Raw genomic sequence first — 15,755 nt, forward strand, 5'->3', positions numbered from 1 at the left:
GAATGAATATGTGTGCACGTATGAATGAATGTGTATGTGTATGTATGAATGAATGTGTGTGTATGTATGAATGAATGTGTGTGTATGTATAAATGAATGTGTATGTGTATGTATGAATGAATGTGTGTGTATGTATGAATGAATGTGTGTGTATGTATAAATGAATGTGTATGTGTATGTATGAATGAATGTGTGTGTATGTATGAATGAATGTGTGTATGTCTGAATGAATGTGTGTATGTATGAATGAATGTGTGTGTGTGTATGCGCATAAGTGTGTGTGAGTGAAAGAGTGTATGTGTCTTTGTGCGTCTGTGGCAGTACGTGTGTGTCTGCGTCTCTCTCCATGTGTGTGTGTCTGTGTGTGTGTCTGTTAATGTCCGTCTACATGTCTATGTCTGCCTATGTTTCTCTGCCTCTATGGCTGTATATCTGCCTTTCTGCTCTGTCGCAGTGACTGATGCCCCTTTGACCCATGCCCCTAAAACAATGACTGCCCCCCCCCTCCCCCCACCACCCCCCTCCTCCTTCCCCACCACCTCCCCGAAGGCGACCGGTGCAGTTCGGACTATATCGGAACGTTGTAGATGGTTGTCGTGGAGGCAGAGTATGCTGCGGGCTGTTCATTTCTCGGGTAGCTTGAGGAAAAGCCGAGTTGAAGGTCGGGGGGTGCAGCCTGAACGATGATCATTGTCTGAAAAACACAAGCCGATGGGAAGAGCAGAGTCAACGCCAACAGCTGAAATGCCAGCAGTCCCGAGAGACAATTAGGAATAAGAAGAGAAGTCAAGTGAAACTGTTTTAATGCAAGGAGACATGGAATCACAGAACAGTGGAGCAGGGGAGGCCACCGAATCAGTCAGTGTAAATAATTCAAAGAACCATTTACAGAAATATCTGGCGAAAGACTTGCAGGTTGATCGGTAAATTGGCCATTAAAAATTGCTCCCAGTATAGGTAGGCGATAGGGGAATTGAGAGAAGGTGGGGATGTGAGAGGGTAATGGGATAAATGTAGGATGAGTAAAAATGGGTGGTTGATGGTCGGCACAGACTCGGTGGGCCGAAGGGCCTGCTTCAGTGCTGCATCTCTTAAATAAAATAAATAAAAACAAATAGAGAGGAGAGATTGAGAGACGTGGCGCGGAGGCAGGTTAGATGGGGGTCGGTCTGGCACAAAAGGGACAGCTTGTCCGGGAGGGTAACCTTTTCCTGTCTCTGAACATTCTCAAGTCGAAGCCGTTTATATATTTTTTTTTGCGTGCACGCCTGCTTTTAAATCAAAAGACAATTTCCGTGCGTGCAATGTCGAATGCGGAGCGGCGGTTGAACATTGAGATGCGGGTTCTGCTGTCACTCAATTTGAAATCGCCCCATTTGAGAGAATGAACCCCCAAAATGAAAGTCAGGTTTGGAACGACGGCCACGGCTGTCGGGCAGTTCCGGTGGGCTGATGCCTGGATGTTAGTGCTGGTTTGTAAATGAATTAATGTGGAGTGCCAGCGAGTCAGGTAACGTGATGTCCGACAGGATGTCTTTGACTTTATTTCACTGACAGATGTGCAATATGGTCAGGTTAACTGTGTCCAGGAGTGGAGTCAGTGCAGGCGGTCTGCGACTGGCCCGCCAGACTCGAGAGTCAGAATCAGCAAGTAACATCTGCAGACTAACCTGCTAACTAGCATAATTACATCAAAAAGACAGCATGGAGACCAGCAGTTTGTACAGTCCCCGCCACTCTCCCTCAGTACTGACCCTCCGACAGTGCAGCACTCCCTCAGTACTGACCCTCCGACAGTACAGCACTCCCTCAGTACTGACCCTCCGACAGTGCAGCACTCCCTCAGTACTGACCCTCCGACAGTGCAGCACTCCCTCAGTACTGACCCTCTGACAGTGCAGCACTCCCTCAGTACTGACCCTCCGACAGTGCAGCACTCCCTCAGTACTGACCCTCCGACAGTGCAGCACTCCCTCAGTACTGACCCTCCGACAGTGCAGCACTCCCTCAGGACTGGCCCTCCGACAGTACAGCACTCCCTCAGTACTGACCCTCCGACAGTGCAGCACTCCCTCAGTACTGACCCTCCGACAGTGCAGCACTCCCTCAGTACTGACCCTCCGACAGTACAGCACTCCCTCAGTACTGACCCTCCGACAGTGCAGCACTCCCTCAGTACTGACCCTCTGACAGTGCAGCACTCCCTCAGTACTGACCCTCCGACAGAGCAGCACTCCCTCAGTACTGACCCTCCGACAGTGCAGCACTCCCTCAGTACTGACCCTCTGACAGTGCAGCACTCCCTCAGTACTGACCCTCCGACAGTACAGCACTCCCTCAGTATTGACCCTCTGACAGTGCGGCGTTCCCTCAGTACTGACCCTCTGACAGTGCAGCACTCCCTCAGTACTGGCCCTCCGACAGTGCAGCACTCCCTCAGTACTGACCCTCCGACAGTGCAGCACTCCCTCAGTACTGACCCTCCGACAGTGCAGCACTCCCTCAGTACTGACCCTCTGACAGTGCAGCACTCCCTCAGTACTGACCCTCTGACAGTGCAGCACTCCCTCAGTACTGACCCTCTGACAGTGCAGCACTCCCACAGTACTGACCCTCTGACAGTGCAGGACTCCCTCAGTACTGACCCTCCGACAGTGCAGCATTCCCTCAGTACTGACCCTCCAACAGTGCAGCACTCCCTCAGTACTGACCCTCCGACAGTGCAGCATTCCCTCAGTACTGACCCTCCGACAGTGCAGCACTCCCTCAGTACTGACCCTCCGACAGTGCAGCACTCCCACAGTACTGACCCTCCGACAGTGCAGCATTCCCTCAGTACTGACCCTCCGACAGTGCAGCACTCCCTCAGTACTGACCCTCCGACAGCGCAGCATTCCCTCAGTACTGACCCTCCGACAGTGCAGCGCTCCCTCACTACTGACCCTCCGACAGTGCAGCGCTCCCTCACTACTGACCCTCCGACAGTGCAGCATTCCCTCGGTACTGACCCTTCAAAGGCATAGGTGACATTGACTCACCTGTGCTGCTTCCGTGGTGCAGCAGCGAAGCCTCTTGCAGTTGACCATTGCCACGACAACAGAGAGGGCCAACGAGAAAATGCAGTTCAACAGGAGGAGCACCATCAGAGCAGAAAGTACAGACTGGAGAAGATAGAACATGGAGCGGAGAAGTGGTGAGTCACTGTGTGTGTGCAAAGCCATTTTGACAGGATATTTTAATGGAAACAGCAAACTCTCTTTACTGAAACCACTTGCTGAAGAGTTCGGCACGGTGCATCAGACTGGGGGCATGTTGGGGATTGAATTAGCGGCTCTGGTTCTCTGACTGGAGAATCCAGATCCCTCTCCATCATCAACACTGCCTTCTTCCACCTCTGTAACATGGCCCGTCCCCACCCCTGTCTCAGCTCATCCGCTGCTGAAACCCTCATCCCTGCCTCTGTCACCTCCAGACTTGACTATTCCAACACTCTCCTGGCTGCTCTCCCACATTCTACCCTCCGTAAACTTCAGCTCATCCGAAACTCTGCTGTCCCCGCCCCCCCCCCCGTGTCCGAACTCACACCGAGTCCCATTCACCCCTCACCCCCTGTGCTCACTGATCCACCCTGACTCCCACTCTGGCCCATATAGTACTACCTATCTCTGTAACCTCCTCCAGCCCCGACAACACTCCCTATCTCTGTAACCTCCTCCAGTATCTACAACACTCCCTATCTCTGTAACCTCCTCCAGTATCTACAACACTCCCTATCTCTGTAACCTCCTCCAGCCCCAACAACACTCCCTATCTCTGTAACCTCCTCCAGTCTCTACAACACTCCCTATCTCTGTAACCTCCTCCAGCCCCAACAACCCTCCCTATCTCTGTAACCTCCTCCAGTATCTACAACACTCCCTATCTCTGTAACCTCCTCCAGTCCCTACAACACTCCCTATCTCTGTAACCTCCTCCAGTCTCTACAACTCTCCCTATCTCTGTAACCTCCTCCAGCCCCGACAACACTCCCTATCTCTGTAACCTCCTCCAGTCTCTACAACCCTCCCTATCTCTGTAACCTCCTCCAGTCCCTACAACACTCCCTATCTCTGTAACCTCCTCCAGTCCCTACAACCCTCCCTATCTCTGTAACCTCCTCCAGTCCCTACAACACTCCCTATCTCTGAAACCTCCTCCAGTCTCTACAACACTCCCTATCTCTGTAACCTCCTCCAGTCCCTACAACACTCCCTATCTCTGTAACCTCCTCCAGCCCCTACAACCCTCCCTATCTCTGTAACCTCCTCCAGTCTCTACAACTCTCCCTATCTCTGTAACCTCCTCCGGTCCCTACAACCCTCCCTATCTCTGTAACCTCCTCCAGTCTCTACAACTCTCCCTATCTCTGTAACCTCCTCCAGTCCCTACAACCCTCCCTATCTCTGTAACCTCCTCCAGTCTCTACAACTCTCCCTATCTCTGTAACCTCCTCCGGTCCCTACAACCCTCCCTATCTCTGTAACCTCCTCCAGTCTCTACAACCCTCCCTATCTCTGTAACCTCCTCCAGTCTCTACAACTCTCCCTATATCTGTAACCTCCTCCGGTCCCTACAACCCTCCCTATCTCTGTAACCTCCTCCAGTCCCGACAACCCTCCCTATCTCTGTAACCTCCTCCGGTCCCTACAACCCTCCCTATCTCTGTAACCTCCTCCAGTCCCCACAACTCTCCCTATCTCTGTAACCTCCTCCGGTCCCTACAACCCTCCCTATCTCTGGAACCTCCTCCAGTCCCTACAACTCTCCCTATCTCTGGAACCTTCTCCAGTCCCTCCAACCCTTCGAGATCTCTGTAACCTCCTCCAGCCCCTACAACCCTCCCTATCTCTGGAACCTCCTCCAGTCCCTACAACCCTCCCTATCTCTGGAACCTACTCCAGTCCCTACAACTCTCCCTATCTCGGTAACATCCTCCAGTCCCTACAACCCTCCCTATCTCTGTAACCTCCTCCAGCCCCTACAACCCTCCCTATCTCTGTAACCTCCTCCAGCCCCTACAACCCTCCCTATCTCTGGAACCTCCTCCAGTCCCTACAACTCTCCCTATCTCGGTAACATCCTCCAGTCCATACAACCCTCCCTATCTCTGTAACCTCCTCCGGTCCCTACAACCCTCCCTATCTCTGGAACCTCCTCCAGTCCCTACAACTCTCCCTATCTCTGTAACCTCCCCCAGTCCCTACATCCCTCCCTATCTCTGTTAGCTCCTCCGGTCCCAACAACCCTCCCTATCTCTGTAACCTCCTCCAGTCCCTACAACTCTCCCTATCTCTGTAACCTCCTCCGGTTCCTACAACCCTCCCTATCTCTGTCACCTCCTCCAGTCCCTACAACACTCCCTATCTCTGTAACCCCCTCCAGTTCCTACAAACCTCCCACTCTCTGTAACGTCCTCCAGTCCCTACATCCCTCCCTATCTCTGTAACCTGCTGCAGTCCCTACATCCCTCCCTATCTCTGTCACCTCCTCCAGTCAACTCTCCCTATCTCTGTAACCTCCTCCAGTCCCTACATCCCTCCCTATCTCTGTAACCTCCTCCAGCCCCTACAACACTCCCTATCTCTGTAACCTCCTCCAGCACCGACAACCCTCCCTATCACTGTAACCTCCTCCAGTCCCTACAATCCTCCCTATCTCTGTAACCTCCTCCAGCCCATACAACTCTCCCTGTCTCTGTAACTTCCTCCAGCCCCTACTATCCTCCTTATCTCTGTAACCTCCTCCAGCCCCTACAACCCTCCCTATCTCTGTAACCTCCTCCAGCCCCTACAACACTCCCTATCTCTGTAACCTCCTCCAGCACCGACAACCCTCCCTATCACTGTAACCTCCTCCAGTCCCTACAATCCTCCCTATCTCTGTAACCTCCTCCAGCCCCTACAACTCACCCTGTCTCTGTAACTTCCTCCAGCCCCTACTATCCTCCTTATCTCTGTAACCTCCTCCAGCCCCTACAACCCTCCCTATCTCTGTAACCTCCTCCAGTCCCTACAACCCTCTCTATCTCTGTAACCTCCTCCAGTCCCTACAACCCTCCGAGATCTCTGCGCTCCTCCAATTCCGGCCTCTTGAGCATCCCCCGATTTTAATCTCTCCACCATTGGCGGCCGTGCCTTCAGCTGCCTGGGCCCTAAGCTCTGGAATTCCCTCCCTAAACCTCTCCGTCTCTCTCTCTCCTCCTTTAAGATGCTCCTTAAAACCTCCCTCTTTGACCCAGTGTTTGCTCACCTGACCCGAATATCTCCTTCCGTGGCTGGTAGGATGATGTCACTCAAGGAGCTGGGAATAGTGAGGTGATGTCACTCAGGGAGTAGGGACTGGTGGGATGATGTCACAAGATAGCAGCATAACTGGGAAGATGTCGAAAGATGGTGGGAATACTGAGATGAGATGTTGATGTCACCAGATGGCGGGAATGGAGGGGAGTAATGTCACTGAAGGAAGCAAGATTTTGTCACAAGGAGACGGGAGTTGTAGGTATATTGACAATGAGGTGAATTTACGGGAATGTTGTCACGAAGAGGTGAGGTTACTGGGATGAGGTCACAAGGGGCGGGTTTAAGAGGATGTTGTCACTAGGAGGTGTGGACAGTGAGGTGATGTCTCTCAGCGAGGAGGGTCTGGTGTGATGATGTCACTCGGAGGAGGGACTGGTGTGATGATGTTACTCGGAGGACGGTGTGATGATGTCACTCAGGGAGGTGGGACATGTGTATGATGTCACTCAAGGAGATGGGACTGGTATGATGTTGTCACGAGGTGGTGGGACTAGTGAGGTGACTGCTCAGGGAGGAGGAACTGGATGATGGATTACTTGGATGATGTCACAACAAGGCGTTATGAGGAGGAGGGGAGTTGTAGCTATATTGAGAAGGAGGTGGCGTTACGGGGCTGTTGTCACTAGGAAGTGGGATTACTGGGGTGATGTCAGAAGAAGGTGAGATTATGGGCATGATGTCACAAGCAGACGAGGTGGCTGGGATGGTATGACATGGAGGCGGGGATACTGGGATGGTGTCACATGGAGGTGGGGTTGCTGGGATGATGTCACATGGAGGTGGGGTTGCTGGGATGGTGTCATATGGAGGCGGGGTTACTGGAATGGTGTCACATGGAGGCGGGGTTACTGGGATGATGTCAAAGGGAGGCAGGATTACTGGGATGATGTCACAAGGTGGCGGGGTTACTGGGATGATGTCAAAGGGAACCGGGGTTAAGTGGATGATATCACAAGGAGGCGGGGATACTCAGATGATATCACAAGGAGGCAAGGTTACTGGGATGATGTCACAAGGAAGGCGCGGTTACTGTGATGATGTCACAATGTGGCAGGATTAATGGGATAGTGTCACAAGAAGGTGGGGTTACTGGGATGATGTCACAAGAATGCGGGGTTACTGGGATGATGTCACAAGGATGCCGTGTTACTGGAATGATGTCACAAGGAGGCGGGGTTACTGGGATGGTGTCACAAGAATGCAGAGTTACTGGGATGATGTCACAAGGAGGCTGGGTTACTGGGATGATGTCACAAGGAGGCAGGGTTAATGGGATGGTTTCACAAGGAGGCTGGTTTACTCGGATGATGTCACAAGGAGGTGGAGTTACTGGGATGGTGTCACAAGAATGCAGAGTTACTGGGATGATGTCACAAGGATGCCGTGTTACTGGAATGATGTCACAAGGAGGCGGGGTTACTGGGATGGTGTCACAAGAATGCAGAGTTACTGGGATGATGTCACAAGGATGCCGTGTTACTGGAATGATGTCACAAGGAGGCGGGGTTACTGGGATGGTGTCACAAGGAGGCAGGTTTACTCGGATGATGTCACAAGGAGGCTGGGTTACTGGGATGGTGTCACAAGGAGGCAGGTTTACTCGGATGATGTCACAAGGAGGCAGGGTTACTGGGATGATGTCACAAGGAGGCAGGGTTAATGGGATGGTTTCACAAGGAAGCTGGCTTACTCGGATGATGTCACAAGGAGGCAGGGTTACTGGGATGATGTCACAAGGAGGCAGGGTTAATGGGATGGTTTCACAAGGAAGCTGGCTTACTCGGATGATGTCACAAGGAGGTGGAGTTACTGGGATGATATCACAAGGAGGCGTGGTTACTGGGATGATATCACAAGGTGGCATGGTTACTGGGATGATGTCACAAGGCGGCGGGGTTACTGGGATGATGTCACAAGGTGGCGTGGTTACTGGGATGATGTCACAAGGTGGCAGGGTTACTGGGATGATGTCGAAGGGAGGCGGGGTTACTGGGATGATGTCAAAGGGAGGCGGGGTTACTGGGATGACGTCGAAGGGAGACGGGGTTACTGGGATGATGTCAAAGGGAGGCGGGGTTACTGGGATGATGTCAAAGGGAGGCGGGGTTACTGGGATGACGTCGAAGGGCGGTGGGGTTACTGGGATGATGTCAAAGGGAGGCGGGGTTACTGGGATGATGTCGAAGGGAGGCGGGGTTACTGGGATGATGTCGAAGGGAGGCGGGGTTACTGGGATGATGTCGAAGGGAGGCGGGGTTTACTGGACTCCACCCAACCCGATCCAGCTGTCGGACAGCAAAGGAGAATGGCAGGGATCTCCTGGCTGTGACTCATTAACTAACGTCAGTGCCCGGTTACCAGGCAATACAGGATTGCTGTCTTTCTGCCATCACAGAGCAGCCATTTCGACTCACCGCCCAACTGAAAAAGAAGCAGAAGAATCCATAGCAATTGTAGAAGTTGACCGTCAAGGCGTAGAGAATGATAGCGGGAATGCAGGCCAAACCATTGATGACATTCATAACTAAACAGCCGATGCTCTGAGGGATAAAAGCACACTGTCAAAATTCTTGGTATCACTTGTCAAAAGGAACTCCCACTCAACAGCATCCCCCTCTCAGCCTCAGGACAAGCCAAAGCTCCTCCTGGACAAAGACCCCACAAACTGCACCCTTCAATTCAGGTGTATTTCTCCTCATCTCCCCCTCTGCTCCCTCTGCCGAGTATCTTCAATCTGTGTCCTCTGGTTACCGACCCTCCTGCCACTGCAAAATCTTTCTCCTCATTTACTCCCTCCAAATCCCCTCAGGGTTTTGAACGCCTCAATTAAATCTCCTCTTAACCTTCTGTGCTACGAGGAGAACAAACCCAACTTCTCTCAGTCTCTCCGATTGCTGGAGATCACCAGATCCCCAAGCATTGGCCTGGAATTCCTCCCACAAGCGGCGGCGCTGCTTTTGCTGCCGTGTACAGCCTACGGGATCTTGCTGTGCGCCACCAGGCGGCAGCGTCATTGGCTGCAGCTCAGAAAATGCCTGATTTGTGAAGCCATCCCACAACAATGGAACCCCCCCCACCCCCCTTCCACCACCGGGAACGGCGGTTGACGTTGGCAAATCCGTTTGTGACGGTTTCTTCCGCTCCAGTCCCACATTTCAAACACTTACCAGAGATGACTGTGAAGAGGTTCGGACAGCAAGAGCCAACATCCCTGCAACTGTGGACTTTAAACGGAGACGCCTGGTTAGAAACGCACACAGACACACGGGTCAAAATACCAAACAGAAGATTCATGGCCAGTTAGATAGACCAGTCTGCAGTCTGATTCCCTCCTCCAGTCCACAACCTCAGCTGTCTCTTTCTGGTCACTGTTAAAATGTGACAGCCAGAGTGTGAGAGCTGGGACACATAGCAACACAGGAGCAGGAGTAGGCCATTCGGCCCATCGATCCTGCTCCGCCATTCGAACAGATCATGGCTGATCATCCACCTCTCTACACCATTTTTCCCCCACTATCTCCATATCCCTTGATGTCATTAGTATCCAGATGTCTATCGATTTCTGTCTTGAACGTGCTCAATGATTGAGCTTCACAGACCTCTGGGGTAGAGAATTCCAAAGATTCACCAACCTCTGAGTGAAGAAATTCCTCCTCATCTCAGTCTTAAATGGCCTACCTCTTATTCTGAGACTGTGTCCCCTGGTCCCGGACTCACCAGCCAGGGGAAACCTCCTATCCACATCCACCCTGTCACGTCCTGTAAGAGTTTTGTAAGTTTCAACGAGATCACCTCTCATTATTCGAAACTCCAGAGAATACAGGCCCAGTCTCCACAATCCCTCCTCATAAAACAATCCCTCCATCCCAGGGATTAGTCTGGTGAACCTCCGTTACACTCACTCACAAGTATATCCTTCCTTAGATAAGGAGACCAAAACTGTCCACAATACTCCAAGTGTGGTCCCACCAAGACTCTATACAATTGCAGCCAAACTTCTTTACTCCAGTTCTCAAATCTCCTTGCGATAAAGGCCAACATACCATTTGCCTTCCTAATTGCTTGCTGCACCTGCATGTTAGCTTTCAGTGACTCATGAACAAGGACACCCAGGTTCCTTTGGACATCAACACTTCCCAACCTCTCACCATTTAAGAAATACTCTGTTTTGTTTTCTACCAAAGTGGATCACTTCACACTTATTCACATTCTATTCCATCTGCCGTGTTCTTGCTCATTCAATTAGCCGGTCCAAGTCCCCTTGAAGCCTCCCTGAATCCTCCTCACAACTTACATTCCCACAAGATGAGCTATATCCCAGATTATTAAAGGAGACGGCTATAGAGATAGTGGATGCATTGGTGGTGATCTTTCCACATTCTATAGATTCTGGAAGGGTTCCTGCAGACTGCTAAGTAGAAAATATAACCCCACTGTTTAAGAAGGGAGCGAGAGAGAAAACGGAAAACTACAGACCTTTGACTTCATAGGGAAAATGTTAGAATCTATTATAAAAAGTTTTGAGAACTAGAAACTTAGTATTTGGATTTTCAGAAGGCTTTTTCCCACCTAGTTTTGTGTAATCTTTTCACAGGATTATTATCTCTTGATAATCTCGTCTTCATCAGACACATAATCTGTCCTCAAGCCACACAGGGAGATATTCGGGTCAGGTGACCAACAGCTCGTTCAAAGAGGGAGGATTTAAGGAGAGTCTTAAAGGAGGAGAGAGAGGGAGAGAGGCGGAGAGGGTTAGGGAGGGAATTCCAGAGTTAGGGCCCAGGCAGGTGAAGACACGGCTGCCAAAAGTGCAGAGATTAAAATCGGGGCATGCTCAAGAGGCCGGAATTGAAGGAACGCAGATATCTCGGAGGGTTGTAGGGACTGGAGGAGGTGACAGAGAGAAGGAGGGTTGTAGAGGCTGGAGGAGGTTACAGAGATAGCAAGGGTTGTTGGGGCTAGAAGAGGTTACAGAGATAGGGAGGGTTGTCGGGGCTGGAGGAGGTCACAGAGAGAGGGAGGGTTGTAGGGGCTGGAGGAGATTACAGAGAAAGGGAGGGTTGTAGGGGCTGGAGGAGGTTACAGAGATAGGGAGGGCTGTAGGGGCTGGAGGAGATTACAGAGATAGGGAGGGTTGTAGGGGCTGGAGGAGGTCACAGAGATAGGGAGGGTTGTAGGGGCTGGAGGAGGTTACAGAGATAGGGAGGGTTGTAGGGGCTGGAGGAAGTTACAGAGATACGGAGGGTTATAGGGACTGGAGCAGGTTACAGAGGTATGGAGGATGGAGGGGCTGAAGGAAATACAGAGGTAGGAAGGGTTGTAGGGGCTGGAGGAGGGGACAGAGATAGGGAGGGTTGTAGGGGCTGGAGGAGGTTACAGAGACAGGGAGGGTTGTAGGGGCTGGAGGAGGGTACAGAGATAAGGAGTGTTGTAGGGGCTGGAGGAGGTATATGAGATAGGGATGGTTGTAGGGGTTGGAGGAGGTTACAAAGATAGGAAGGGTAGTAGGGGCTGGAGGAGGGTACAGAGGTAGGGAAGGTTGTAGGGGCTGAAGGGGGTTACAGAGATAGGGAGGGTTATAGGGCCTGGAGGAGGTTAAGAGATAGGGAGGGTTGTAGAGGCTACAGAGATAGGGAGGGTTGTAGGGGCTGGAGTAGGTTACAGAGATAGGGAGGGTTTAAGGGGCTAAAGGAGGTTACAGAGATAGGGAGGGTTGTAGGGGCTGGAGGAGGTTACAGAGACAGGGAGGCTTTAAGGGGCTGGAGGAGGTTACAGAGATAGGGAAGGATGTAGGGGCTAGATGAGGTTACAGAGATAAGGAAGGTTGTAGGGGCTGGAGGAGGTTACAGAGATAGGGAGGTTTGTAGGGACTGGAGGAGGTTACAGAGATATGGTGGGGTGTAAGGGCTGGAGGAGGTTACAGAGATAGGGAGGGTTGTAGGGGCTGGAGGAGGTTACAGAGATCGGGAGGTTGTAGGGACTGGAGGCGGTTACTGAGATAGGGAGGGTTGTTGGGGCAGGAGGAGGTTACAGAGAAAAGGAGGGTTGTAGGGGCTGGAGGAGGTTACAGAGATAGGGAGGGTTGTTGGGGCTGGAGGAGGTTACAGAGATAGGGAGAGTTGTAGGGGCTGGAGGAGGTTACAGAGAAAGGGAAGGTTGTAAGGGCTGGAGGAGGTTACAGAGATAGGGAGGGTTGTAGGGGCTGGAGGAGTTTACAGAGATAGGGACGGTTGGAGGGCTCGGAGGAGGTTAAGAGATAGGGAGGGTTGTAGGGGCTGGAGGAAGTTACAGAGATGGGAAGGGTTATAGGGGCTGAAGGAGGTTACAGAGATAGGGAGGGTTGTAGGGCCTGGAGGAGGTTAAGATATAGGGAGGGTTGTCGAGGCTGCAGAGATAGGGAGGGTTGTAGGGGCTGGAGCAGGTTACAGAGATAGGGAGGGTTTAAGGGGCTGGAGGAGGATACAGAGATAGGGAGGGTTGCAGGGGCTGGAGGAGATTACAAAGATAGGGATAGTTGTAGGGGCTGGAGGGGGTTACAGAGATAGGGAGGCTTTAAGGGGCTGGAGGAGGTGACAGAGATAGAGAGGGTTGGAGGTGCTGGTGGTTGTTACAGAGACAGGGTAGGGTGTAGGGCTGGAGGAGGTTACAGAGATAGGGAGGGTTGTCGGGGCTGGAGGAGGTTACAAAGATAGGGAGTGTTGTCGGGGCTGGAGGAGGTTACAAAGATAGGGAGCATTGTCGGGGCTGGAGGAGGTTACAGAGATAGGGAAGGTTGTAGGGGCTGGAGGAGGTTCCCGAGATAGGGAGGGTTGTAGAGGCTGGAGGCAGTAACAGAGATAGGGAAATATGTAGGGGCTAGATGAGGTTACAGAGATAGGGAAGGTTTTAGGGGTTGGAGGAGGTTACAGAGATAGGGAGGGTTGTAGGGGCTAGAGGAGGTTACAGAGATAGGGAGGGTTGTAGGGACTGGAGGAGGTTACAGAGATATGGTGGGGTGTAAGGGCTGGAGTAGGTTACAGAGCTAGGGAGTGTTGTCGGGGCTGGAGGAAGTTACAGAGATAGGGAGGGTTGTAGGGGCTGGAGGAGGTTACAGAGATAGGGAGCGTTGTAGGGGCAGGAGGAGGTTACAGAGATCGGGAAGGTTGTAGGGGCTGGAGGAGGTTACAGAGACAGGGAGGGTTGTAGGGTCTGGAGGAGCTTTATGAGATAGGGAGGGTTGCAGGGGCTGGAGGAGGTTGCAGAGGTAGGGAAGGTTGTAGAGGCTGGAGGAGGTTACTGAGATAGGGAGGGTTGTAGGGCTGGAGGAGGTTACAGAGATAGGGAGGGTTGTTGGGCTGCAGGAGATTACAGAGATAGGGAGGGTTGTAGGGGCTGGAGGAAGTCACAGAGATAGGGAGGGTTGTAGGGGCTGGAGGAGAATACAGAGATAGGGAGGGTTGTAGGGGCTGGAGGAAGTCACAGAGATAGGGAGGGTTGTAGGGGCTGGAAGAGGTTACAGAGATAGGGAGGGTTGTAGGGGCTGGAGGAAGTTACAGAGATAGGGAGGGTTATAGGGACTGGAGGAGGTTACAGAGGTAGGGAGGATGGAGGGGCTGAAGGAGGTTACAGAGGTAGGGAGGGTTGTAGGGGCTGGAGGAGGTTACAGAGATCGGGAAGGTTGTAGGGGCTGGAGGAGGTTACAGAGACAGGGAGGGTTGTAGGGTCTGGAGGAGCTTTATGAGATAGGGAGGGTTGCAGGGGTTGGAGGAGGTTACGAAGATAGGAAGGGTTGTAGGGGATAGAGGAGGTTACAGAGATAGGGAGGGTTGTGGGGCCAGGAGGAGGTTAAGAGATAGGGAGGGTTGTAGAGGCTACAGAGATAGGGAGGGTTGTAGGGGCTGGAGCAGGTTACAGAGATAAGGAGGGTTTAAGGGTCTGGAGGAGGTTACAGAGATCGGGAGGATTGTTGGGGCTGGAGGAGGTTACAGAGATAGGGAGGGTTGCAGGGGCTGGACAAGTTTACAGAGATCGGGAGAGTTGTAGGGCCTGGAGGAGGTTAAGATGTTGGGAGGGTTGTCGAGGCTGCAGAGATAGGGAGGGTTTTAGGGGCTGGAGCAGGTAACAGAGACAGGGAGGTTTGTAGGGGCTGGAGGAGGTTTATGAGATAGGGAGGATTGTGGGGGCTGGAGGATGTTACAAAGATAGGGAGGGTTGCAGGGGCTGGACAAGTTTACAGAGATAGGGAGAGTTGTAGGGGCCGGAGGGGGTTAGAGAGATAGGGAGGCTTTAAGGGGCTGGAGGAGGTTACAGAGATAGGGAGGGTTTTAGTGGCTGGAGGAGGTTACAGAGATAGGGTGGGCTGTAGGCGCTGGAGGAGGTTACAGAGATAGGGAAGGTTGTCGGGGCTGGAGGAGGTTACAGAGATAGGGAGGGTTGTAGAGGCTGGAGGAGGGTACAGAGGTAGGGAAAGTTGTAGGGGCTGGAGGAGGTTACAGAGATAGGGAGTGTTGTACGGACTGGAGGAGGTTACAGAGATAGGGAGGGTTGTAGCGGCTGGATGAGGTGAAGGGATAGGGAAGGTTTAAGGGGCTGGAGGAGGTTACAGAGGTAGGGTGGATTGTCGGGGCTGGAGGGGATTACAGAGGTAGGGAAGGTTGTAGGGGCTGGAGGAGGTTACTGAGATAGGGAGGGTTGTAGGGCTGGAGGAGGTTACAGAGATAGGGAGGGCTGTAGAGGCTGGAGGCTGTTACAGAGATAGGGAAGGATGTAGGGGCTGGATGAGGTTACAGAGATAGGGAGGGTTGTAGGGGCTGGAGGAGGTTACAGAGGGAGGGTGGATTGTAGGGGCTGGAGGAGGTTACAGAGATAGGGAGGGTTGTCGGGGCTGGAGGAGGTTACAGAGTTGGGGAGGGTTGTAGGGGCTGGAGAAAGTTACAGAGATAGTGATGGTTGTCGGTGCAGGAGGAGGTTACAGAGCAAGGAAGCGTTGTAGGGGCTGGAGGAGGTTACAGAGGTAAGGAGTGTTGTAGGGACTGGAGGAGGTTACAGTGATAGGGCGCCTTGTAGTGGCTGGAGGTGGTTACAGAGATAGGGAGGGTTGTAGGGCTGGAGGAGGTTCCAGACATAGGGAGGGTTGTAGGGGCTGGAGGAGGTTCCTGAGATAGCGAGGGTTGTAGGGCTGGAGGAGGTTCCAGACATAGGGAGGGTTGCAGAGGCTGGAGGCAGTTACAGAGATAGGGAAGGATTTAGGGGCTAGATGAGGTTACAGAGATAGGGAGGGTTGTAGGGGCTGGAGGAGGTTACAGAGGTAGGGTGGGTTTTAGGGGCTGGAGGAGGTTAATGTGATAGGGAGAGTTGTAGGGGCTGGAGGGGGTTACAGAAATAGGGAGGGTTGTAGGGGCTGGAGGAGGTGACAGACATAGGGAATGTTGTCGGGGC

At 52.5% G+C, this 15,755-nt stretch overlaps 1 protein-coding gene across 7 annotated transcripts in view; it reads right to left on the reverse strand.

The window, feature by feature from the left end:
* Nucleotides 1-545: 545 nt before the first annotated feature.
* The window catches only part of LOC137345261 (membrane-spanning 4-domains subfamily A member 5-like), a 47,715-nt gene continuing 32,505 nt past the window's right edge, over nt 546-15,755 (reverse strand). For 4 of the 7 annotated variants that reach the window (XM_068008729.1, XM_068008728.1, XM_068008730.1 and 1 more), the window contains 4 exons: nt 9,506-9,562; nt 8,753-8,878; nt 3,039-3,161; nt 546-694 (listed from right to left, as the gene is read on the reverse strand). In XM_068008729.1, the coding sequence (XP_067864830.1) occupies nt 569-694; nt 3,039-3,161; nt 8,753-8,878; nt 9,506-9,562 (432 nt within the window). In that variant the 3' untranslated portion in view covers nt 546-568. Of the gene's footprint in view, nt 695-3,038; nt 3,162-8,752; nt 8,879-9,505; nt 9,579-15,755 lie in introns of all 7 variants that reach the window. The other 3 variants (XM_068008734.1, XM_068008732.1, XM_068008731.1) reach the window with 2 other exon arrangements.

Source organism: Heterodontus francisci, chromosome 28 (assembly GCF_036365525.1).
Source record: "Heterodontus francisci isolate sHetFra1 chromosome 28, sHetFra1.hap1, whole genome shotgun sequence".
Classification (NCBI taxonomy): Eukaryota; Metazoa; Chordata; class Chondrichthyes; order Heterodontiformes; family Heterodontidae; genus Heterodontus; species Heterodontus francisci.